A 25031-nucleotide genomic window follows, 5' to 3' on the forward strand; every position below is an offset into this window, starting at 1 on the left:
GAGATCGGAAAGATTGAAAGCACTTTCTTTTTGTCTGTTCAAAACTGGATGTAAGGAACAATTCATATGGCACATCCACGACTCATCAGAATCGCAAGAGGCCTTTCTCATTTTGCTTTCCTTCCTATCAAACAGTTACAAGCACCTATAACAATGCAAGAGCTCAAATTGCAAAACCTAGAATCTGAAGATATGTGGCAATGCTCTGATCCGTAATACACTCGCCAAAATTTTCACTTGGTTATGTCTGCCACCAGAGGGGCAGGTTGCACCCCAAAGTGGACGGTGCAAATCATTTGTAAATGCGGCTAAAGACTGGCGTGCAGCTCGATAAGCATCTTTTCACAAAACCTAGCTCAAAAAAGGCATGGCACAGGCTTGCACCTTCGTGGGACACTTGCATTGAAGACTTGAGATCAACTACAGTCCAAATCTCTTGTATTGGGACGTCTAGCAGGTTTAAAAATGAGCCTTCATGTCTCCCTCGAAATCCCGAACAACTCATTCTGATTTCTGCTCTTTCAGTGTTGCCATTCGAGCTCTGTGTCTCAACTCTGCTCTTTTCCACTTTATAATTAGAGAAGACAGAGAAAGCAACCCATTCACCTACAAACCAAAAACTTTCTCATGATATTCAGAAGCATTATTTCACTCCAATCAATGCGACTCTACGATGCACTTACCAGAATAATACAGGCCAGCAGTAAAAGAGGGCCCGACCACACTGATGACATGAACACACCATGATGATCAAAATATGGTTGGCGTGCAAAAGAAGTCCACCTGTGCGACAGCCACCTATTCAACCTTTCAGCCATATAAACGCAAAACACTGCAATACAAAAAGCCAATTCAACACTTTAACCCATGTAAAAGAGATATAAGGAAAAATCTCAAGCTAAAAGATAATTTTGAATCCTCTTACTATTAAAGTTTTCAACAATCTTCTTAACACTTCAGACTAGTTGCATTATTCAAAAGAGCAAATTCACAAGTCTTACACGCTGCAAAGAAAATTCCAGTCTGGATGTTGTTATTCTTTCTTGTTTTGATGGTAATAAAGAGAACAACCAAATGAAAGCACAGAAGTGATATCAACCATGGTTCCTGCATTCAAATAAAGGTGTTTTCATTTACGAATCAAAAAAGTTGGTCATGTCAAAGCAATATGCTAAATAGAAAAACAAGCACCCAGAAACAAACGTTGGGTAAAAATGAGATTGAATTTGAACTCAGCGGCATAAGTCTGGCACACTTGCAAATATCCTAATTAATCAGGGAACAAAACAAAGGTGGTTGTAAAATAGTGGCAGAAGATATGGGGACGAAGGCACAAAACGGCATCCCCCGCATGGTGAAACATCATTCTGATTAAGGCTTTCATTCAGAAACAAGCTCAAATGACCAAACAAAATGCGACGTTAGTCTAATTTAGAACCATGGAGTAAGGCAATTGTCGCATGCGCATGACTATGTGCCACGTGGACATGCTACTACTACGTCTTCATAGCCAGGATTCGTCTCTGGAGTAAGGAATTTAGTACCGGCAATTTTGTCAGCCTGTTCACAAGACCTGCATGACTGGACAAGTCCATTACATAGGTTTTCCAATTTCAATATCTACTGGTTACTTGGAAAGCCCAAGGCTCTTTTTGCAGTATCTCAACGCACAAGCCACCACGTGGCATTAAATTTAAAAAATTTTTTAAACATCGCTGCCATGAACAGCTCGAAAAAAAATCCGCCGTGAAAAGCTACCAAAAAAGCACTCTGTGTTGCTCAATTGCTCTCAGAAGCGGTCTGTTCTGCTACTGAAACAGAAGTTATCAGATTTCAATCAATGATCAGTTGGCCTAATCTGGAGTCAAATCACCAAAACTCATTGCCTTCGCAGGCCTGTTCAGCACATTTTTCTGCTGATGTTATCAGGCTGTTGGCGATACAGACGGCAAAGGCCAAAGAAATGGAAAGAGTAAACATCAAAGTGGACATGAAGGCAGAAAAGCTTAGCAGGATCGATCACACCGAATTAAGCTTATGATGGTTATCTTCAAGTAATTAAGCCAGCGGCTTCAGTGCTAGCTGCTTGAGCTTTTAGCAGAGAGTGAGGGGATTAGTGGCAGATAGCTGATCAATGTCGAGGGAAAGGCATTGGGGTATATTGCCACTTATAGTGCAAGTCATGGTCTGATGAGCCGTTGGCTTTAGTCACACTCCTCGTCCAGCTCTGTTGATAGCCAATTTGATGAGGCAAGCATTTCGGAACGATCTGCAGACAAACAGAAACATCTCTCTTGACCAATTCAACGCAGAATATGGTGTCCGGGGGAGTTGGTTTATGTGTAGCTCCAAGGAGATGCAGCAATATTGCAGCGGAAGTCAAGTACTCAATCAGGTGCCTACGCTACCGACCACGATCAAAAGAATAGTCAAAGAGCACAAGTGGTAGCTAATTCTTTTTTCCACACAAAGAGATTTGATGCTGAAGAAGCCGAAGAACACAGACTGCGGAGTAATGGCATTTCTGGAGACAGGCATACCAATATGTCAGCACCTATTAGCCACCAGAAGCGGTTCACTTCTGCCCATTCAACAACTGGTTGGGATAGCATAAACTTTACAGACAATATGGCCAATATTGTGGCATGTCTTTAAAGAGCTTCTCTTGCTAATAACCACGATTCGGTGGCAGATCCTATGAGCAAAGGTCCATGCATGCAGCAGCTATCGGATCAAGTTCAGATGGCTGCAAATGGCAGACATTAGTTTGGTATTGTAGCCAACACAAACCCTCATTTTCCCTTGGAGGCTAGAAAAGCTACTCCAGGGCGGGCAGTGAAAATCTATTCACATCTTCTCAAAGGTCCTTTGTGCAGCAGACGGTCGAGGTAGAAACTCCATATAGCAGCTATAGTATGCCGAACAGGCCGAGTGCAATTATCGCCAACAGCGACTTAACATTCCATAGCACAGGACATACTGTGAAACCGGCCCGTAGGGCGGTAGGCGTTGGCTTTCACCCGAAATTCTTTACTTTATACACACACACAGAGCACTTTGCAAAGGAGACCTGTAACGGGAGTTAACACTTAAACACACACACGGCTCGGAAGCTAGAATGCTCCGAGCAGACGCCGACAACCTGTAGGCCCCTAAATTGGCACCCCTTTCGGTATTTCTTTATTCTTTAGGAGGGTAAATTACAAGGTAAGGTCCTGGGAATCCTTCACGTGTATCCACCTAGATACCATTTGATTTGGCCAAATTTCGGCAGCATAACAACCCCAAAACTTGCGCGAAACCAATTCCCCTGCTGGAACTCGCTTGCACTGTCGTATACCCTCTGATTCCTGTCCAAAAACAGTAAATTCAGCACGCTGTATTTACTGGTTTTTGGACAGGAATTCAGCCCCAAACAGTCCCCTAACTGTCCTTTGCCAGTGGGGCACGATTCCCAATGATCCTGGCGTCCGTATGGCTGAAAAACAGTAAATATACAGCGCATACACAGCGCTGATTTTGCACCTGTATGGTGAGGTTATGACCCTCACCAGTGCCTGCTTTCGAGCAGCAGCTAGCTACCCCTGTTCCTGCTCAAGGAGGCTCTTGCCTCAGCACAAAAGCATGAACCCACACTACTGTACATCAGTCAAATGAGTAGCCCTCTTGTGGGGCATCACATAACTGCACGTAGGGGGGAGAGAGAGCAGTGTGTAGTGTGCAGGGCATCACTCCTAGCACCACACTATACATGAGAGGGAAAGGAAGCACTCCATAGCTCTTAACCTGTGACAAAAGCTGAAATGAGGCCTCTCCCAGCATAAAATTCAGCGCCACTTCTTCTGCAAGAGGAAAGTGCATGAAAATTCGACACTTGGCGCATTTACAAGCATTTGCCCGTTTCGGGTTCGCCGCTTAAAAATATCCTGACCGGTTGCCCAGTTGACTTCACGGCAGAGTTATAAAATGTTCCCCTAGTCATACCGGAGGTAATGACGCGAACACATTTCACGGCCCAAAATAGCAGTTCCCTAAATTTTAGGAGATGCTTCCGTTGGGCTCCCACTGGTCTTCTGACCATCTATCCTCATTGGGACCGCATCCAAAAGTGCAATGTGGCCCAACTGTCGGATACTTTTTGTTGGTAGTCCCACCTTGACTTTACGCCTTAATTGAGTTCACTTCCTAGTATCCACCAACTTGCTAAGTGCGACGGGGGGACCTATATGATCTTGCTCTGAGCCTAGGCATCCTCTTACCATACGAATTCCAGTGCCGACCACTTCCCGTCTGCGGGTGAATCTACCGTTCACATTGGCCATACAATGTCCGACCGTTTGCTACTTCAAAAAGAGGGTCTTAAACAAATAAAATAAACCCCATTGGAAAGAAACCAACAACCAAGGTTAGCAGTTGCCACATCTCTGTGACATGGTTAATAACTGCCACGTCCTCGTGACATAATGTTGTTAATATATTGTCCGAATGCGGAACCAATTTCAGCGTCAAGAGGATTGTACAGAGTTTGTCTATTGTTGAATGCAATACATTCCTCATGATGCTCGATCTTATCTCGGTTTTCTTGTAAGGATGAGTCAGCTTTCTTTCAATCTCTTACTCGCTTAGCATATAAGATCCATTACACCGGTAAAAATTCGAGGAGGGTTGTCTGGACAGAGGGGTTGGTTGGGGTGTTGCGGATTGGATGGCCGCCAGGCCTTGAGAAGGAGAGTTGGCTGCATGGGGTAGTGGCGGCGACATCAATTGGACTGAACATATAGAATCTGGTTGAATGCAAAAAAGGGCTAGATTTCTCACAGGCTTCATGCCGCCACCTCAATTGTATAATTAACAGAACTACTAGTACCTCTGTCGTAAGCATTGGCTTCTGCATCTTTTGGAGGGAGCGCACCTTGACAGCCTTCAAGTTGCATCTTTTGACTAGAGATATTAGTTTCTAATGGATGGATGTTGCGTCCCCTGCCCACGGAAAGTGGTTATTGGAGGCCCAAAATCAATGAATCTTTAGAGTTGTTTTTTGCTCATTACTGCTCAAAGCACGGGACTCACGGAAGTTCAAAAGCAGAAGCTCAATGCAGAAAACAAATCTATTGCTCTTGAAAGTGTGTCACGTGACTGTCACGTGACACATCCAGCCCTATGTGTCCGTGGACAAGCTACAGCATAACAAGGTTCAGTCAGTCCAGTCAGTCTAAATTAGAAGTGATCTCGCACTTTTGTGAGTCTATTCATAGACCATGCATACCCAGTCACTTAGTGTAGATGCATATCCTCTGGTTGCACACAGCACGATCATAAGTATTCCCATCAGAATCCATCAAAATCAGTCAGGGGAATTTTCCAGTGATTTTAGCCTATTTTTCCTATTTTTGACATTTTTCACTTATTAATTTAAGTGACTTCCCAACAAAAGTAGGTAGGGCAATTTTGCTAAGTTAATATATAAGCAAACCCAAGTTAGCACTAAATGGCAGAAGAGGCAGCAGGAGCTTCCCGCTCAACAGACACCTTCTCAGTAAGAACCCTGCAAACCTTCAAGCCTTGCCATTTCCCAAGCAAAGATCTCAGGCTAGCGTTTTGCTTCAGCTTGACCTAGCGTTTTCAAGAACCCGCAACCTCTTCACAGAAGCCAGCCCCTTAACGTTTGCATCAGCATTCACTAATGCCAGCAGATTTCCAGACAGCCTAGCGTTTTTGCTAGCGATACCAGATCAGCCTAGCGTTTCCTATTTTCAGCCATTCTGCCAGCGTTTTTCATTTCCAACCATTGTTGCTGCAGATGTTCAGCGTTTTCAGCATTCCACACAGCAGCAGATTCAGCCCTAGTTGGTAGCAGAAGATAGCCATTTTCAGCCCTCGAAAACGCAGCCAAAACAGTCATTTTCAGCCACCCAAAACAGCCCAAAGATTTGCAGATTTACAGCAGATAGAAGACCACAGATTTCAGCCCTAAGGTCGTCATCGTCATCCCCGTCGTCGTCACCGGCATAGTCCCAAGTTGCATCAGTCCATTGCATCGTCATTGTACCACTTTGTGCAATCAATAAGTAGACCACTCTCGCTGACGAGAGTGGGGCCTTCGGAGGAGGGTTTTACGTCTCTAGTGTCGTATCTCTCTTCTCTCTCTATCTCTCAGTCTCATACACTTACACACAGTGTCCATTTACTTTATTTGTGATCATAGCACTTTTCATTAAGAATGGAAGGCTCTCCAAAAGGAACCTTGAGCACAGTTCGGAGCACTCATCTTGAGCAAAGCGCAAACATTCATTCCGCTGCACCTAACAGTGACACATCCAACCCTATGTGTCTGTGGACAAGCTACAACATGACCAAGGTTCAGTTCAATCAAGTCAATCTAGAATAGGAAGTATTCTAGCACTTTTGTGAGTCTGTTCGCAGACCGTGCATGCCCAGGCACTTAGTGTAGATACATATCCTCTGGTTGCACACAACATGATCATAAGCATTCCCATCAGAATCCTTCAGGGGAATTTTCCAGTGCATTTAACCTATTTTCCCTATTTTTGACATTTTTCACTTATTATTTTTAAGTTACTTTTGTTGGAAAGTAGGTAGGGCAAATTGAGTAAGTTTGTATATAAGCAAACCTAGACTAGCACTAATTGGCAGAAGAGGCAACAGGAGCACCTTGCTCAACAGGCAACTTTTCAGCAAGACCAACCCCCGCGACTACTCTGGCGTTTTTCTCCACAGAAGACCTAGTGTTTTTGCATCAGATCAGTCTTGGCGATTTGTGCACAGCAGATCGGCCCCGGCGTCGTCAAGACACAGCAGATCAACCCAGCGTTTTGCCTAGCAGGACATCTGGCGACAACAGAAGACAATTTCAGCCCTACCGTTTTTGGTTTGCAGCACAACCCCAACGTTTTGCAAATTTAACGCGACGGAACATCAAGGAACATCAGCGTTTTCAGTTGTTAGCACCCGCAGTAGAAGTCCCGAACCTCGCAGATCTCACCTTCCCGCAGCAGATCCTCGCCGCATGGTCAGATTCCGCAAGGTTTACAGATTCAGCCAGGAACACGCAGATTTCAGCACCTGCGTTATCAGCGTGTCGTCATCGCATCGTCGTCATCGACATCATCATCGACATAGAGTCAAAATTCAGTAGATAAAGATTTGCAGATTTCAGCCCTTAGCGTTTTCAGATTTCAGCCGTCTCGTCATCATCCTCATCGTCATCGACATCGTCGCCAAGTCCAAGCATTGTAGAGATTTGTGCAATCATAAGTAGAGCGGTCTCGCCATAGAGAGTGGGGCCTTCAAAGGAGGGTTTTACAACGTCTCTGGTGTCGTATTCTCTTCTCTATCTCTCAATCTCATGCACTTCCATTCACTGTGTCCATTCACTTTGTTTGTGTCCATTGCACTCTCTCACTAAAGGAACGGAAGGCTCTCCCTTCCGTAAGTAAAAGGAACCCTTGAGCACAGTTCGGAGCACTCATCTTGAGCAAAGTTCAAACATTCATTCCGTTGCACCTAACATTGGTATCAGAGCTTTGGCAGTGTTCTATATCACTCAAGGAAAGAACCACAAGAATCACAAGAATTGTTTTTGCTTGTTGCAGTCGCACGAACCCAAGTTCGCTTGGGCGTGTCGATTTATAATCGTGTTTTTGAGGAGTGACATGAATCCCAGGAAAGAAGGGCTTGTCCAACCTCCCCTTGTGCCTCTTTTCACTCGTTAAGAGCGGACCGTGTATTTAGCGGCCGGCCAATCAACGTGAGGTGGGAAAAAGCAACCTTGGTGTGAGCGCAAGGCCGCAAAGGGGTGCGCCAGCGGAGAAGAGCAGAACTCGGGTGAAGAGAAGATCCTTCTCGAACACAGATTGCAAGCAAAAGAAGACCCTCAAGAACCTCAAGAACTCAAGACTCCCAAGAACCCAAGACCCACAAGAACCCAAGTTCCTCGTGAACTTAAGAACGCAAGACCACAAGAACCCACGACTTCAATGGATGGTCATCACGCGAAGCGGAATGGATACTTCGCTTGGAGGTGATGAGCATGAGAGAGGCGAAGAAGAATTTTCCCCACCAGGAGGTTTTTCCGACCCTCCCCCTTCTCCATCTACGCCAAGGATTGCACTAACTCCTATGGAGGAGTTGGAGCGGATGTTTATGGACAGGAAGTTAGAACGCGAAGCAAGAGGAGCAGAAAGAAAAGCAGAAATGGAGCGCGAACACCAAGAAAGAATGGCAGCCATAGCGCGTGAGAGCGAGCAAGCACGCTTGGAAGCCAAAGAAAGACAAGGCGAATTTGATCGCGAGAAGAAAGCAAGAAAGGCAATGAACGACCGACAGATGGAAGAGATGTTGCGACTTTTTTCTCAAGTGCAGGCGTACTTTGCACAGAATCACGCAAAGGAGACTCTCTCAGTCTCTTCTTCTCCAAAGCAAGACACACATGATTTGCATGACAATGATTTGCATGATGATTTGAATGATGAGGATGAGCATGATGATTTGGATGACACTGACAAGCATGATGATCTGCATGATCAAGATGTGATTTCTCACAAGCATGATGAGTTGCATGGCAAGAAGACATAATTGCTAATCGAAGCAGCTTACAAAACACACACACACACACACACACAAGGTAATATTGATCAAAAGACATAGAACATAGAGTTACATATGTGTTTTGTGTATGGCAGGGAGGACATATATTCACAACACTGCACGTTCCAATTGCACAAGCGCGACTCCAGCTCGACAACACTGCAAGGTTCGTTATCTCCATCCAATTTCCCATGCACATGCGTTTGCTTGGTGCAACACATAAATACTACGGGGCACGACACGGCTTCCGTTTCTTATAATTTGGAAAGACCACAATGCCAGCTCTCCACCATACTTTTGTATGGCACCTCTGTATGACGTGCACTGTATACCTTGCACTTTCAGTCTGTGACGTTTCATTGCAAGACGATATGTTTAACTATTCACATTGCTTTTTGTAGCTTGACTCAAATATCGGCCTGTAGATTGGACAATCAAAAAGCAACAGTACAATATTGCAGGTCAGTAAAGCACCTCATTTATTGTTGCAGCTCATTCATACTTTATCTATTTGCTTGTTTTAGAATTTTCCGCATTACCTCCTTTGCTTCGGTTTATTTGGATCTTGTTTTCAAAAATATATACTCAATGTCGATCAACATCTGCACACGTTGGTTATACACACGAAACTCTTTGCATACGGTTGCTAGCCAATGCATGTGATGTATTACAGTACTAAATACACAAGTAGTGAATGCATGTGGTGTATCATAGTAGTAAATTAACCTTGTGCATCTTTACTTTAGCTCTGAATAATTGATACCATACTAGGTGTCTAAATAATTGATGCCATACTATATATGTCCTCGTTTCTCTCGTACTAGGTGTCAGTATGAAGTTCTTAAGACCTAGAAGATTGCAGTCCAAGCATCAATAAGCTAGGGAGCAAATTGGAGCCAACTTGAAACTAGCTTACCATCCAGATGCTAGGACATGGTTTAAAATTACTGCATCGTATAAAGATTGGAGCATGCAATGTGACATCTTTGCTCACAATCTAGAAATATGTCCATCCTGCGTAGCGACATACCTCACATATATAGCGATAAACAGGGTCGACATACAAATAAAATAGACACTCCTGCTGTCCTCACTTTTGTATTATTGTTGGGCGCAACAAGGCTTAGCACATTGCATATATAGTCCATTACCAGTTCAAGATACCAACCACAAATCAACAGTATCCCCTCTCTATTCATGAGATCGATGAGCAATATTTGGACATAAAAGAGGCAGATATTATAATTATAGACGAGCTGTCCATGTTAACCCAAACGACTTTTTACCTTATTGTAAGACAAAATGTCAGCATAACAAGCAATACATTGGCAGATCCCTTCAATAACAAATGTGTTCTCTTGCTTGGTGATCTTGCCCAACTACCCCCAATTTGTAGTTATACAAGAGAGCTTTGTAACACATGCCATATCACAAGCTCAGTCCATTTTCTACATGCAACTTTCTACACAATGTCATGCTCTGTAAGACATGCAACGGACCTTGAATTGCTTCAGTTCTTGACCATTATTTGTGAAAGAAAATCGGCTGTAGATGAGATCTATTGTACCTTGGATGCATGTATTATAGATGAATACTCCAATAATCTGTACTCACAGATCAGACGTCCAATACTATAACAACCTTGCCTTGTGCAATCAAATTGACATTACAAAAGTTAAAATGAAGACAAACAGGGGCAACATAATTGTCCTTCAGTAGTGGCTTCTAGACCCTAAGTTCAACAAGCTAGATTCGGTCGGAATTGGCGTGCGGTCCATGATCATTGAAAACATTGATTTGACAATTGGTGCGGCAAACGGTGCTTCTTAAAATACTTTCCGTTTGCAAGAATTTACAGGTAGCACATATACTAGAAAAAACATTCATCAGTAGACAACCTCACTTGGATATAATCTCAATTGTAACTATCCCTATAATCTCTAATAATTGATACAATTAACTTTGTCCCTCCCATAGACATTACAGCATTTTCAAATGTATATCCCTTTCACGCAGTGCCGCCCTTGCCAAATTAGTCATGATCTTGTTCCCTTCAATGCTAAATACTAAATGTCAATTTGCATGTCTTGTTATATTCTATAGATGTTATATAGCAAGGCCCACCAAGCAAGACTAGTTGTAACTCGGCCGACAAAAACTTCACAAGTGTTAAAGTTTGCATGTCCGTTATACGACTAAAAATATACCTAGATGAGTCCGGGATCAGCCCAAATTCACCTTTGAAGGGAAGTGCAAGGTATAGACTTATTGTAGTCATCCACAAGACACTATAACCATCAGCTCCATCATGCATAGTATTGACTAAATACTACAATGTCCCCACTAACATCGTCAATGCCCAATAGTGGGTGTAGAACTAGGTACTAATATAAGCTCCCACACACACACACACACACACACAAGCATACATCAATACAAAGATCTGCGTACTCAGTTTCTGTCATAACTCTAGAGATGCAAAGCAAGACTGCCATAATCATGCCTAGCACTAAAAGAGAATTAAATAATTTGTACACATGTTTAACGGACGTTGTACCATTTCCGTGAGCTTCCGGCAGCACGAGAATGAATGTTAGAATAAATACAAGTTTCGGTCTAGTTCCCCGATCAAATTCATCACAAAGTCGTGAGATATGGGCCTCACAATACCCTAAAACTACCTGTGGGCACATGTGCGACTTGGAAGGCAAAATCAACTGACACGCAAAGAATTATGGTCACAGAATTTGCAAATTTGCTCCCGCTGAAAGGGGGGCCATAAATGATGTTGATGATGACGAGTCGGAGTCGTGAAAACATAAGGCCCTGACAACTGAGAATCAGCCGGCCAGAGGGGGCAAAGAACACCCACTATCTCTCATGAGAAGGCAAGGTTGTTTGTCCTCTAATCGTGGCATACCAACAATCAACATGAATAGCAGCATCAATCTCTAGCACACGGGTAGCAACCCCACATCGGATGCATATCGCACTGACAATGAGATCCACATCAAGCAAAGAGACCTCAAACCCGCTATGTAGAGATGTTGCCAAGCCACGGCCTAGGTAAACCAAGCACCTCTTATTAGTAGTTCATCAACTTATTCGGGTGATGGCACTTTGGACAGGAAGTTTGGGCACTCAGGGCACCCCTGCTAGCAGAGTGGCCACTGGACTTGTTGAGCTTAGTCGCTTCTTCCTTCAGGAGTCTGCAACTCGCTTGGCTGCAGCCAAGGAGGAGGAGAAGCGGCTCAAATGAGGCATTGCTTCCTTGCAGCGGATGTTGCTAATTTGACTATTTTCTTATTTTTAATGATTAATCTCTTTTTTAGGATATTTTATTGTGTGCACTAAGAACTGTTAAAAGATTGTAGCTACAGGAACTGCCATCAAGAACGGACAACTCTGATGTGTCATTTGATGGGTGACGGTAAACATCGCGAAGGAGTTTCCGTAAGTTTGGTGGAAAGGGCCGGGTTACGAGTGCCCCTGATGCGTCACATGATGGGTGACGAGTGCATCAGTAAGGGGGCATCCCGTAGGCTAAGGAGGAAATCCGAACTGAGTAAGAAAATACGCGTAAGAACGCAAGCACAAGAATAAATATGGGTTCAATGAAGCTTTTTACGAAAAGTAGGAACATTCGCGGAAGGGCACATGCTTTCCCGCGAGAAGTCTGTGTCTGCATTGCATCTGTGCCGTGTCCTGCACCCGGGGACGCCTGGAATGTGTTTGTGTAGCATTGTTTTCACTAACTAAGTGAGTTTTTAAAGTTTGAACAGGTTCACACTTTATTTTATTAAGTGGCCGGTCACTTTTAAGTGACCAACCCTTTTATTAATAAAAAAAGCAAGGCTCTCAAAAAAAAACCAGCGCTAAAAACCTACGCATGGGCTGAATCTGTGATCTCTCTCTCTCCTCTCTCTAAAAAGCGCCAGCACCAACGATCTTTCTCTCTCTCCTCTCTCTAGGGCACCAAGGTTCTGCTTTTTTTGGCTCTATTCCCGCCGGGTGCCAGGCCCTATAAAAGGGCAGCCAGCATTCCAGTTTGGGACATGTCGGAAGCAGCAGAAGAAGCTAGCGCCAGGATTCTGGAGCAGAGGCTGGCGACGAAAACTGCAAGTGTTCGAGTGACGACTGAGTACGGAGGTCGCTTTTCCGAGCAAGGAGCGACAGATATAAGGTGTTGATACGCATTGAGAATTATTGCTTTGTGTGGTTTGTTTTGCAGGAATCTCCCGTCTTACGGAAAAGCCCCTCACGGGAAAGTACGGCTTCGCGCCTAAGTCCCTTACGGGAAAGTACGGCTTCGCGCCCAAGTCCCTTACGGGAAGGAACGGCCTTGTGCCCAAGCCCTTTACGGGAAAGCACGACCTTCGGGTCTAAGATTACAGAACGGAGGGGTTTCCTCGAGTTCTCGTGCTTGTATAAGAATTCTCCCTGAATAAAGAATACTCTTAACGGGGGGGGGGGGACCAGCCCATCTTCTGGTCCCCAATACTGTGTCGATCTTCTCCCTTCTCTCATGTTTGCAAAGTATTATATTTTTCAGATTTCTAAGTGCTCGTGTACGCTCCCGTTTTGTGACAGTGGTATCAGAGCTCGGATTCCTCTCTTTCTCTGCAAAGAAGGACGATTCCGGGAAGAACGGGAACAACCATGTCGGGCCAAGGGAGAAGCGTTGAAGAGGAGCTTCGACAAGTGCAAGCTCAACTTGCGCGGATTTGCAACAAATCTTGCTATTGCCAGATGTCCAAAAGCTCTTGGGCGGAATGAAGAAAACGAATGGAACCGATGCAACCAAGCATCAAGACAACACTGTTGGCGTGAGACCACAGGAGGAAAGAGAAGAAGAACGTGCCGAGGTGCACAAAGGATCTTCGGATCGGAATGAACAGCCTACTCCAAGGAAAGGCCAGGAAAAAGTGCTCTCTTTGCTAGACGAGAGCAAGGACATTTCCATCTCATCTCCATCTTACTCTCCTGATTATACTTCTACTTCTCGATCATCTCGTCAGAAGAAGGAAGCCGCTACTACTACTACCTTACAACAACCTAAAGATAAGCCTCGATTCAAGAAGCATGGTCGCAAGTCTCAACATCGCATGAGAGTCTTCAAATCGGGCGACAAGGACATCAAGTTCGAAACCTACAACGGACGGAGAGACATCTCCAAAGCACTGTCCTTCATCAGACAGTTTGAAGTCGCCTTTACCAATGGGCACTTCACAGAAAGATCCAAATTACGCCATGTGGGGATGCACCTCAAGGAAACGGCAAGTAATTGGTGGTTAGCCAAGATTCTGGAAGGTTCTCAGGCTAGAACTTGGGAGAGCTTCAAATCTGAATTTTATGAACAATTTCTTCCACCTGACTTCGAGCAGAACATACGGAAGGAATGGGACTCGCTTGCCCAGAAGGAACATGAAAGAGTAACGACCTATGTGGACAAGTATTGGTCGGTTCTTCTGAAAGTCACTCCCTTCATGAAGATTGCCGACGAGGAAAAGAAACGAAAGTTCGAAGCGGGTCTTCAACCGCAGCTTCGAAAGAGTATGAAAGTGTATCCGCATGATACTCTTCAGCGGATGATGGAGTCAGCAATCATTGCTGAGGATTTGCTCTCAACTGGGACGCCCAGAAAAATGGAGCATAGCACTTACCGTGCAAGACAAAGAGGGGTCTATGATGACCAAGGAGACCAAGGAAGAAAACATCCTCCATCTAGGGACGATGATCACTCTAAGAAGCCAGAGGGCAATGGCAAGCGAACTAAGTATCTTTCTCCTACTCAACTTCAAACTTTCAGAGAGGAAGGAAGATGCTTCTACTGTGGCGAGAAAGGACATATGAAACCGGATTGCCCGCTAAAGCAGCAACATAGACCCGAAGGTCGTGCTTTCCCGTAAAGGGCTTGGGCACAAGGCCGTTCCTTCCCGTAAGGGACTTAGGCGCGAAGCCGTACTTTCCCGTGAGGGGCTTTCCTGTAAGACGGGAGATTCCTGCAAAACAAACCACACAAAGCAATAATTCTCAATGCGTATCAACACCTTATACCTGTCGCTCCTTGCTCGGAAAAGCGACCTCCGTACTCAGTCGTCACACGAACACTTGCAATTTTCGTCGCCAGCCTCTGCTCCAAAATCCCAGCGCTAGCTTCTTCTGCTGCTTCCGGCATGTCCCAAACTGGAACATTGGCTGCCCTTTTATAGGGCCTGGCACCCGGCAAGAACAAGCCTCTACGAGGCAAGAGAAAGCAAGGAAGGAACCCGCACCGCCAAGCTCGAACTCAATCCCAGATGTTCAAGGAAACATAGAAACGGAGAAAGGGAAGCGTCAACTTCCGAAGGGCTGGGGGTCTTTGAACAACCAGCGAGTACTGATTCTTTATGATCCAGGATCCATGGATAACTTCATCTCCCTGGATACTGCGGAACGTTTGTGCCTCACGCCGGCTCAACTTGGCACACCGGTTACATCCGGATCGGCATTCGAGGGGTTGACAACCAATGCAACTCCCGTGCAAGGACGGCTCAATCTTCGGATTGGCGAGTACAAGGACCGCGAATCATTTTTGATGGCACCCATCGAGGGATGTGATATCATCTTGGGTATGCCATGGCACTTCCACATGACACCTATTCCCGATTATGTGGAAAAGACCCTCACTTTTGATCATGGGGGTAAGAAAATAAAGATTCATGCTGATGTAGGAGATTGGCAGTTCCCAATTGTAAGCCATATCTCCATTAAGAAAGAAATGAAGAAGTGTGTTTCTGCTTACTTGATTTTTGCACGTGAGAAGGATAAAACTAGTAGGGACTCTCTCTCTAGTCTGGAAACTAAGCGTCTTCAATTTATTGAAAAGTACAAAGATTGTTTCACGGAAACAATTCCTGATGAACTTCCTCCGGTACGCCCTGAAGATCACCGCATAGATCTCATACCGGGTAGCTCGCCTCCCAATCAACCCCCTTATTGGGTGAGTCTTGCTCAGCAAGAGGAAATTTTGAAGCAAGTCAACGAGCTTCTAGAGAAAGGGTTAGTACGGCCAAGTGCTTCACCCTACTGCTCTCCAGTTCTACTGGTGTGCAGAAGAAAGATGGCACGTTTCGAATGTGCATAGACTACAGGTCTTTAAACAAGATCACGATCAAGAATCGCTTTCCGATCCCTCGGATTGATGATATACTTCATAAGTTGCAGGGTGCAAGTGTCTTTAGTCGCATAGACTTTAAGAGTGGGTATCATCAGATACGGATCGCCCCTGAGGATGTCCATAAGACTGCTTTCCGCACAACTTTTGAACTATATGAATTCTTGGTAAGCCTTTCGGCTTGACCAATGCTCCAGCGACGTTCAATCGCATGATGGACCGCCTTTTCAGCCCGTATCGAGCTTTTACGGGAGTGTTCTTTGACGACATACTCATCTTCTCTAAGTCAGAAGAGGAACATCGGAAGCACTTGGACTTAGTGTTTCAAGAATTGCGAAAGCATGAGTTGCATGTGAATGCAAAGAAGAGCGAGTTCTTTCTCTCAGAGATACACTATCTCGGCCATATAGTTTCTCACAATCAAGTGAGTATGGATCCTACCAAGATCCGAGTGGTAGAAGATTGGCCTATTCCCACTACGGTACATGATGTACGTAGTTTCCTAGGATTATGTTCGTATTATCGAAGGTTTGTCCGAGGATTTGCTCATGTAGCAAGACCACTTCATGATTTGACAAAGAAGAAGATTCCTTTCAGATGGGGATCGAGACAAGAAGGAGCTTTTGATCGGCTCAAGTACTTGCTAAGCCATGGACCTATTTTGATAGTGTCTGACTTAAGAAAACCATTTGAGGTTCACTGCGATGCTTCAGGCGATTGCATCGGAGCAGTGTTAAACCAAGAAGGCCATGCAGTGGCCTACGAAAGCAGACGGCTTAAGGATGCAGAGTTGCATGCATCAATCTACGAAAAGGAACTCACGACTGTGATTCACGCCTTATCCAACTGGAAGCACTATCTTCTAGGAGCGGATTTTGTGATCAAGACTGATCACTAGAGTTTGCGGTATTTTCTTACGCAAAGGAAACTATCTGAGAAGCAGATGAGATGGGCAAACTTTTTGTCTATGTTTCACTTCCAGATCCTTCACACGGCTGGGAGTAAGAATGTGGTCGCGGACGGATTGTCTAGGCGGCCAAGGGTGAACGCTATCACTTCGGTGTATCACCAAGAATTAGAAGCACTACCGGATTTGTATCCGAATGATCCAGATTTCTCCACCATTTGGGGAAAGCTACATCGTGGAGAGAATGAGTTTCCCTATTCCATTCGGGACGGTTTTCTCTATCACCATCAGGCCATAAGTGTGGCGGAACCATTAAGAAAGAAGATCATGGATGAAGCACACGCTTCGCCTTATGCGGGTCATCGGGGGATTCTCCCTACGACCTTAGCAATGGAAAGATATTTCTTTTGGCCTAGCCTTAAAGCTGACATTGATAAGTATGTCAGGGAATGTTTGGTTTGCCAAAAAGTGAAGTATGATCGGCATAAGACGCCTCGGTTGCTACAACCTTTGCCTGTGCCTAATGAACCTTGGGAAAGTATTGCCATGGACTTCATCATGGACCTCCCTAGAACTCAGACTGGAAATGACGCGATCTTGACCATTGTGGACAGGTTTAGCAAGCAAGCACACTTTATACCAGTCAAGAAAACGATAAAAGCAGATCATATGGCTAGGGTCTTTCTGGCACAGATCTTTAAGCATCATGGAATGCCAAAGTCTATTGTGAGTGATCAAGATCCTCGCATGACAGGAAATTTTTGGCGTGCCTTGATGGATAATCTTGGTACGAAGCTGAATTTTTCATCTGCCTACCATCCTCAAACGGAGGGGCAAAGTGAGATAGCCAATTCCACAATATTGGATATGTTAAAAGCTTATGTGTCAGACCGGCAATCTGACTGGGAGAAATATTTGCCTCTTGTCGAGTATGCGTATAACAATACCATACATTCATTGACGGGGAAAGCACCTTTTGAGATTCTCTATGGTAAGCCTTTGCTTCCACCGATCCTTTTAACTAAGGATAAGATCTTTGCAGCAGATGAATTTGTCCGGGATTTGGACACAGCCTACGGGCAAGTTAGGAGAGCTATTCTACGCTCTCAGGAAAAGCATAAGAAAGCTGCAGACAAGCACAAGAGGAATCTCGACTTAACAGTCGGAAAGTTAGTCTTACTCAAGTTTGAGAAGGCAAGACTTAAGAAACAAGCATCTCATAAGGGGAAGGTGGTAAAACTTTCTACCCGTTATTATGGGCCGTTTAAGATCACTGAGCGAGTAAATGATGTCACCTTCCGATTAGAGCTACCGCCTAATTGGAAGATCCATAATGCTTCCCATGTCAGTTTACTCCGGCCGTATGTGGGACCTCCTCCAAACCAGCCTAGTGCTGAGGAACCTCCTGAGGTTGAGGAAACAGAAGAAATACTCCAACCGGAGCAGATAGTAAGTCATCAGGAGCGGCCTCTCAAATGCGGAAAGATAACACGGAAGTATTTGGTTAAGTTTAAGCACTATTCGAATCTAGATGCTCAGTGGATGACGCAGGAGGAATTAGCAGCTTATCCCGAGATACTGGAGGTATATGTCCAAGCACTACAGTTGAGGTCAACTGTTTAGAAGCCAGAGGGATGTTGCTAATTGGACTATTTTCTTATTTTTAATGATTAATCTCTTTTTTAGGATATTTTATTGTCTGCACTAAGAACTGTTAAAAGATTGTAGCTACAGGAACTGCCATCAAGAACGGACAACTCTGATGTGTCATTTGATGGGTGACGGTAAACATCGCGAAGGAGTTTCCGTAAGTTAGGTGGAAAGGGCCGGGTTACGAGTGCCCCTGATGCGTCACATGATGGGTGACGGGTGCATCAGTAAGGGGGCATCCCGTAGGCTAAGGAGGAAATCCGAACTGAGTAAGAAAATACGCGTAAGAACGCAAGCACAAGAATAAAGATGGGTTCAATGAAGCTTTTTACGAAAAGCAGGAACATTCGCGGGAGGACAGATGCTTTCCCACAAGCAGTCTGTGTCTACATTGCATCTGTGCCGTGTCCTGCACCCGAGGACGCCTGGAATGTGTTTGTGTAGCATTGTTTTCACTAACTAAGTGAGTTTTTAAAGTTTGAACAGGTTCACACTTTATTTTATTAAGTAAAAGTGACCGGCCCTTTTATTAATAAAAAAAGCAAGGCTCTCAAAAAAAAACCAGCGCTAAAAACCTACGCATGGGCTGAATCTGCGATCTCTCTCTCTCCTCTCTCTAAAAAGCGCCAACACCAGCGATCTTTCTCTCTCCTCTCTCTAGGGCACCAAGGTTCTACTTTTTTCGGCTCTATTCCCGCCAAGTGCCAGGCCCTATAAAAGGGCAGTCATCGTTCCAGTTTGGGACATGCCGGAAGCAGCAGACGAAGCTAGCGCTGGGATTCTGGAGCAGAGGCTGGCGACGAAAACTGCGAGTGTTCGTGTGACGACTGAGTACGGAGGTCGCTTTTCCCAACAAGGAGCGACAGGTATAAGGTGTTGATACGCATTGAGAATTATTGCTTTGTGTGGTTTGTTTTGCAGGAATCTCCCGTCTTACGGGAAAGTACGGCTTCGCGCCTAAGTCCCTTACGGGAAGGAACGGCCTTGTGCTCAAGCCCTTTACGAGAAAGCACGACCTTCGGGTCTAAGATTACAGAACGGAGGGGTTTCCTCGGGTTCTCGTGCTTGTATAAGAATTCTCCCTGAATAAAGAATACTCTTAACGGGGGGGGGGGGGATCAGCCCATCTTCTGGTCCCCAATACTGTGTCGATCTTCTCCCTTCTCTCATGTTTGCAAAGTATTATATTTTTCAGATTTCTAAGTGCTCGTGTACGCTCCCGTTTTGTGACAGCGGATGCAGAGCAGGAGCGCCACCCTGACAGTCCTTGGTTAGAGGAGCAAATGTAGCAGGCTCGACAAGAGTTGACCACCATTGAGGAGCGGCGTCACGAGTTTGCCTTTCATCGACACGCATCTCAATGGACCCATGAGGGCGACAAAGTTACTGGCGAGTTCTTTGAGACTGTGGGGACTTGCCATGCGGGGCACCAATGTTAGCCAGTTGAGGCGACCCGATAAGTCAGTTGGCTTCAAAGCATAAGGATATGTGTGCAGTTGCTACTGACTTTTACCGTGAGTTACTTTCAGTTGAGCCACAGTCGGAGTGCCAAGGTGCTTGCAGAGAGCAGGTTTGGGCACAAATGCCTTGCGTCGTCAGCTAGAGCAGCCTCTCTCGGTACCCTACCTCCACATATATAACCCAAGGCAAGCTGGCCGGCACGACCTCAAAAATGGAGGAAGAAATGGGAGAGGGTAGCAGGTGCCTGTCATACTTGTTCAATCACTCAGAATGCCTCTTGTGCATTATTTGATGAAGACAAAATTTAGCAAACTAGTTGGCTAGAATGCAATCTAAGTATGATTCTATTGTGAAGAATGGCACATGGCCTTTAAGTGACTTACCTCTTGGTAAAAAGGCCATTGGTAGGAAGTGGGTTTTCAAGTTACAATGTAAGGCTCATGGCTGTGTTGATGCTATAAAGCTAGACTCGTGGCAAAAGGGTATGCTCAAGAGAAGGGCATAAATTTTGTTGAGACTTTTCTCCTACTTGTTATGTGACTACTGTTGAGTTTATTGAGGATAAAAGAGAGTTGCATTAATAGTAATGACATGCTAATCACAACACTAATTGCTCAATGGAAATTGACTAGAGTGTAGGCACATAAACTAGATTACTTGGTTGAAATGAATACAAAAGAGGTACTTATATAGCACTAGAAAGGTATCTCCTATTTACCTCATGCATGACAACATGGAACAAGCTACACTAAGAGCCAAACTCTAATTTGCATATTTAGGGTGTTTTATTCATGCCTACACGACTCCTACATGTGATATTATGCTTTAGAAATGCTCCACATGGGATAGCCTATGACCAAGGCTTCTTTTGGCAATGCTACACATGCTATATGCCACCTAGGATACCCACTAGACTAGGAATATGCTCTATGGTGACTCTAGCACGAAGCCCACGAACCTTACAACCCTCCCCTTTAAGTTTGAATTTACTTTGGATTTGGACTAATGGATTTGGACTAAACTCATATACTAAAGACATAACTCAATATCCAGATAGAATGGCAAACACAAGATGACTTTCTTCTGCAAACCCCGATTTGTATATTACAGTGAGGGAGGATTGATGACTCTCATTACCCTCTATGGGACAATTGTGATTACAGGTAGCCATGTTGAGCATATCCACAAATATATGGAGACCTTGGCTAAGGAGTTTGAGATGACAAATCTCAGCTTGCTTCATTACTTTCTTGGATTGCGGATATCGCATACAGAGGGGGGCATCTTTCCCTCTCAATGTCACGTGCACATCTAACCCTATGTGTACGTGGACAAGCTACTTCATGGCAAGGGTTCAATTCAGTTCAGTCAACCTAGATTAGGAAGTGTTCTGGCACTTTTGTGAGTCTGTTCGCAGACCGTGCATGTCCAGGCACTTAGAGTAGATGCATATCCTCTGGTTGCACACAGCATGACCATCAAATTACAGTCAGAATCCATCAGGTGCTTTACATTGCATAGACCTATTTTCCATATTTTTGACATTTTTCACTTATTATTTTTAAGTGACATTTGTTGGGAACTGGGTAGGGCAAATTAGCAGTTCAAGTATATAAGAAACCTAGCGCTAGCACAATCTGGCAGAAGAGGCAGCAGGAACCAAGGTTCAACAGGCACCTTCTCAGCAAGATCCACCCCCAACAGCAAACCTAGCGTTTTGCAACTTGCAGGCCTAGCGTTTTCAGCCATCCCAAGCCAACGTTTTTGCATTGCAGCAGCCTGGCGACAGCAGGACCAACAGATCCCCTAGCCTCTTTCCATCAAGACGAAATTCAGCCTAGCGTTTTGGATTAGCAGGACAATTCAACGTTTTGCAAATTCACCGCGCAGAACCAAGAATAGCACCAACGTTTTCAGTTTTCAGCAGTCAGACACCACAGTAGAAGTTCCGAACCTCGAAGATCTCACCTTCCCGCAACAGATCCTCGCTGCACGGTCAGGTCTAGCGTAGTTTGCAAATTCAGCCCAGAAAACGCAGATTTCAGCATCTGCGTTTTCAGTACGTCATCGTCGCCGACATAGAGTCAGAATTCAGCAGATAAAGATTTGCAGATTTCAGCCATTAGAGTTTTCAGATTTCAGCCCGTCTCGTCGTCGTCGACATCGTCGACAAGTCCCAATCATTGTAGAGATTTGTGCAATCAATAGTAGACCGCTCTCGCCATAGAGAGTGGGGCCTTTGGAGGAGGGTTTTGACAACACTCTGGTGTCGTATTCTTCTCTCTATCTCCGTAACAAACTGCTAACGTGTCAAAGCCCTGAAGAATGGAGCCACTTGCAGATGCCGGCCGAGGGGCCTAAACCCTAAGAAGAACAAGTAACAAAAGAAGAAGTCCTACCAACTTATGGGGACCCCGTCCAGTGGGGCCCCAGTGACATAAAGGAACTAAAATAAAGCAGGACCCACGCAAAAGTTGATGACATGGCAGCTGTATGGAGATTTTCAAAAATTGCACTGACATGATGACGTGGCAAGCTGTACGGAATTCTGCATTTTGCGCTGGCTAATGACGTGGCAAGCTGTACAGATTTTCGTAAATTCCGCTGGCAGCTTTTTGGCTTTGCTTTTGAAGCAGGAGCTTTTGAGTTTGAAGGCTTTTTACTATAACTGCTTTTCAGGCCAAGGGCCTTTAAATATGAGGTTAGGGCTCATTCTCTGGCATGCTTCCTGGCGAAGGTGCAGAGTCTGGAGTACCGGCTTGTACTGTGTTGATGCAATATAAAGAAATACCCAAAGGAGCGCCAAGGTTTGGGCCCAATACTCTCTCGGGTGCAATTCCGCCACACCGTGTCGCCTCTCTCTCTCTCTCTCTCTCTCTCTCTCTCTCTCTCTCTCTCTCTCTCTCTCTCTCTCTCAATTCAGTTGCTATTGAAGTGCTAAAAGTTTGTTCAATCTGTTCTTTTCTATTGGCACGTGGTGCCCATCTTGTGACAATCTCTCAGTCTCAGCACCTTCATTCACAATGTTCACCACTTTGTTTGTGTCCATTGCACTCTCTCACTAAAGGAACGAAAGGCTCTCCCTTCCGTAAGTAAAAGGATCCCTTGAGCACAGTTCGGAGCACTCATCTTGAGCAAAGTTCAACATTCACTTCCGCTGCACCTTACACTCAGCAGCGCTAAGTCCAAAAGTTATTAGAAGCATTTGGTATGACTTGAGTGCAAACCTATCTCATCTCCTATGGATCCCAATTAGAAGTTGTCAGAGTATGCCTTTCAAATGCTACAGAGTATTGGAAGCTGGTCGGTTCTCTTATTTGGGTACTCAATACCAGGTTTGATGTCAATTTCTTTATGGGACTTCTCATCTCTTTCATGTAGAGACCCGCTAAGTCACATATGAAGCAAGCTCTTAAGACTGTGATATTTAAAGGCAACCAAGTCATTAGGCATTCAATATGCAGCTAGAGGTACAAACTCCAAGATCATACTTCGAGGATGAAGTGATTCGGATTGGGGTGGAGATCCACATGGACGACCGTCAACTATAGGTTACACCTTTTCTTTTGGCTCACGAGCAGTAACAAGCAACCAGTTGCCTTATCGCCACAGAGGCAGAGTATAGGACTGTTTGAAGTGCTACATGTGGGTCAATGTGATTATGGAGGCTATTTTAAGAGATTGACTTGCCGCAGCACACAACCAAGATCTACTCTAACAATCAAAGTTGTACAGCCATTGCGCGGAACCCAGTGTTTCATGCCCGAACTAAGCATATAGAGATACAGTATCATTTTGTTTGTGAGTCTGACAATCAGAGTTGTATAGCCATTGTGAGGAACCCTGTGTTTCATGCCCGGACTAAGCGTATAGAGATACAGTATCGTTTTGTTCGTAAGAAGACAAAGGATGGCTCTATTCAACTAGAATATCTTCCGACGTCAAATAACCTTTGATATCTTCACCGAACCTCTTCCACAGGCAACATTATCCTCTCATGCTAGCTCCCTTCGTCGATCAGGAGCTGAGAGGGGGTATTAGAGCTCAAATTTCTATCACTTGGTGGCTCCAAAATCTCCCAGGAATAGATCAATGAGATGAGGACTATTTTAGGGTTGTGTCCGGTCATATTTGAGGTAGATGTACCTTTTCGGCGGTGCATTCCACAATGGTGCCCACCCAGAGTGCTAGCACGAGGCAAGACTCGCATTCCTACAATTCACGAGGTCAGAGTCTCCAATTTCTGCAGTTGTGCTATTAAATGTGTGTTGTAGGTCAATTACAATGAGTTTTCACATTTATTAGCAGTTTTTTGGTCATTTTCCAAAGTCATGGGATTTTTAGGCCGGTTATGGAAAATCCCAAACTTTCCTATGTAGGCAATCCCACCCTTGTATTGTTTGGTATGTTGTCATCAGTGACAAGAGCTTCCAACATTTGGGCTACATTCTCTCTAGAGTTTTCTCTCTCTAGAGCGCTCTGTAGCGTTTTCTCTCCTCTCTCTACCTCTTTGCTAGCAATCTCATTCCCTCTCTCTAACGTTGTGACCCTACTTGTAGGTTTACCACTTGCAGACTACACTCGTGCTGGTTCAGAAGGCGGTATGCGGTAGGAGGTCGTCTACGAGGAGATCTCTCGTGGTGATAGATTCGAGATCTCTTGACTGCCCAGTCCTAAGAGAAGGTTTTCTCATGATTGCAAATGAGATCATCACCCGAATTACCCTTTTCCGCTACACCTTTGACAAGTATCAAATTTCACCAACAATGTTTCCAACATTCAGCAAGTACCCTCAACATCAGTACCCACAGCATCAATCAACCTTAGCGTTTTTGCATCAGATCAACATCAGCATGATATACTCAGCATTCAGCATTTAGCCATTGTATCACAAGTAGTTAAAGCAACTACTTGCTCTGGCAATAGAGCAAGGGAGCCCTTGAGGGTGGTTGGGACCCAACATGCGGTGTCATCTCTCTCTCTCTCTCTCTCTCTCTCTCTCTCTCTCTCTCTCTCTCTCTCTCTCTCTCTCACACACACACACATTGTGTTAAGTTTCTTTAAAGTGAAGTAAAGTAACCTTGTGTTTGGGCGGACCCTCCCCCTACACCTGATAGTTATGTTTGAAATAGCTCTAGCATAGAAAGAAGAACCGTTTATGTTGCAAGATGGTCATCTTCTTTATGGAATGGTCATGTATTCCTGGGCGTCATTAGGGTTTCGGTGAAGAAATTGGCGAGCATGTTGCAA

General features: G+C 44.8%; 1 protein-coding gene across 1 annotated transcript in view; it reads right to left on the reverse strand.

Moving 5' to 3' along the window:
- LOC147451333 (uncharacterized) overlaps positions 1 to 25031 on the reverse strand; it is a 26283-nt gene continuing 1252 nt past the window's right edge. The window contains exons 2-4 of the mRNA XM_086520296.1: positions 1002 to 1107; positions 684 to 832; positions 1 to 606 (exon numbers count right to left, since the gene is read on the reverse strand). Coding sequence (XP_086376422.1) covers positions 502 to 606; positions 684 to 832; positions 1002 to 1107 — 360 coding nt within the window. The 3' untranslated portion in view covers positions 1 to 501. The remainder of the gene's footprint in view (positions 607 to 683; positions 833 to 1001; positions 1108 to 25031) is intronic.

The sequence above is a fragment of the Adiantum capillus-veneris genome, chromosome 9 (genome assembly GCF_014529385.1).
Source record: "Adiantum capillus-veneris isolate H3 chromosome 9, ASM1452938v2, whole genome shotgun sequence".
NCBI classification, from domain to species: domain Eukaryota; kingdom Viridiplantae; phylum Streptophyta; class Polypodiopsida; order Polypodiales; family Pteridaceae; genus Adiantum; species Adiantum capillus-veneris.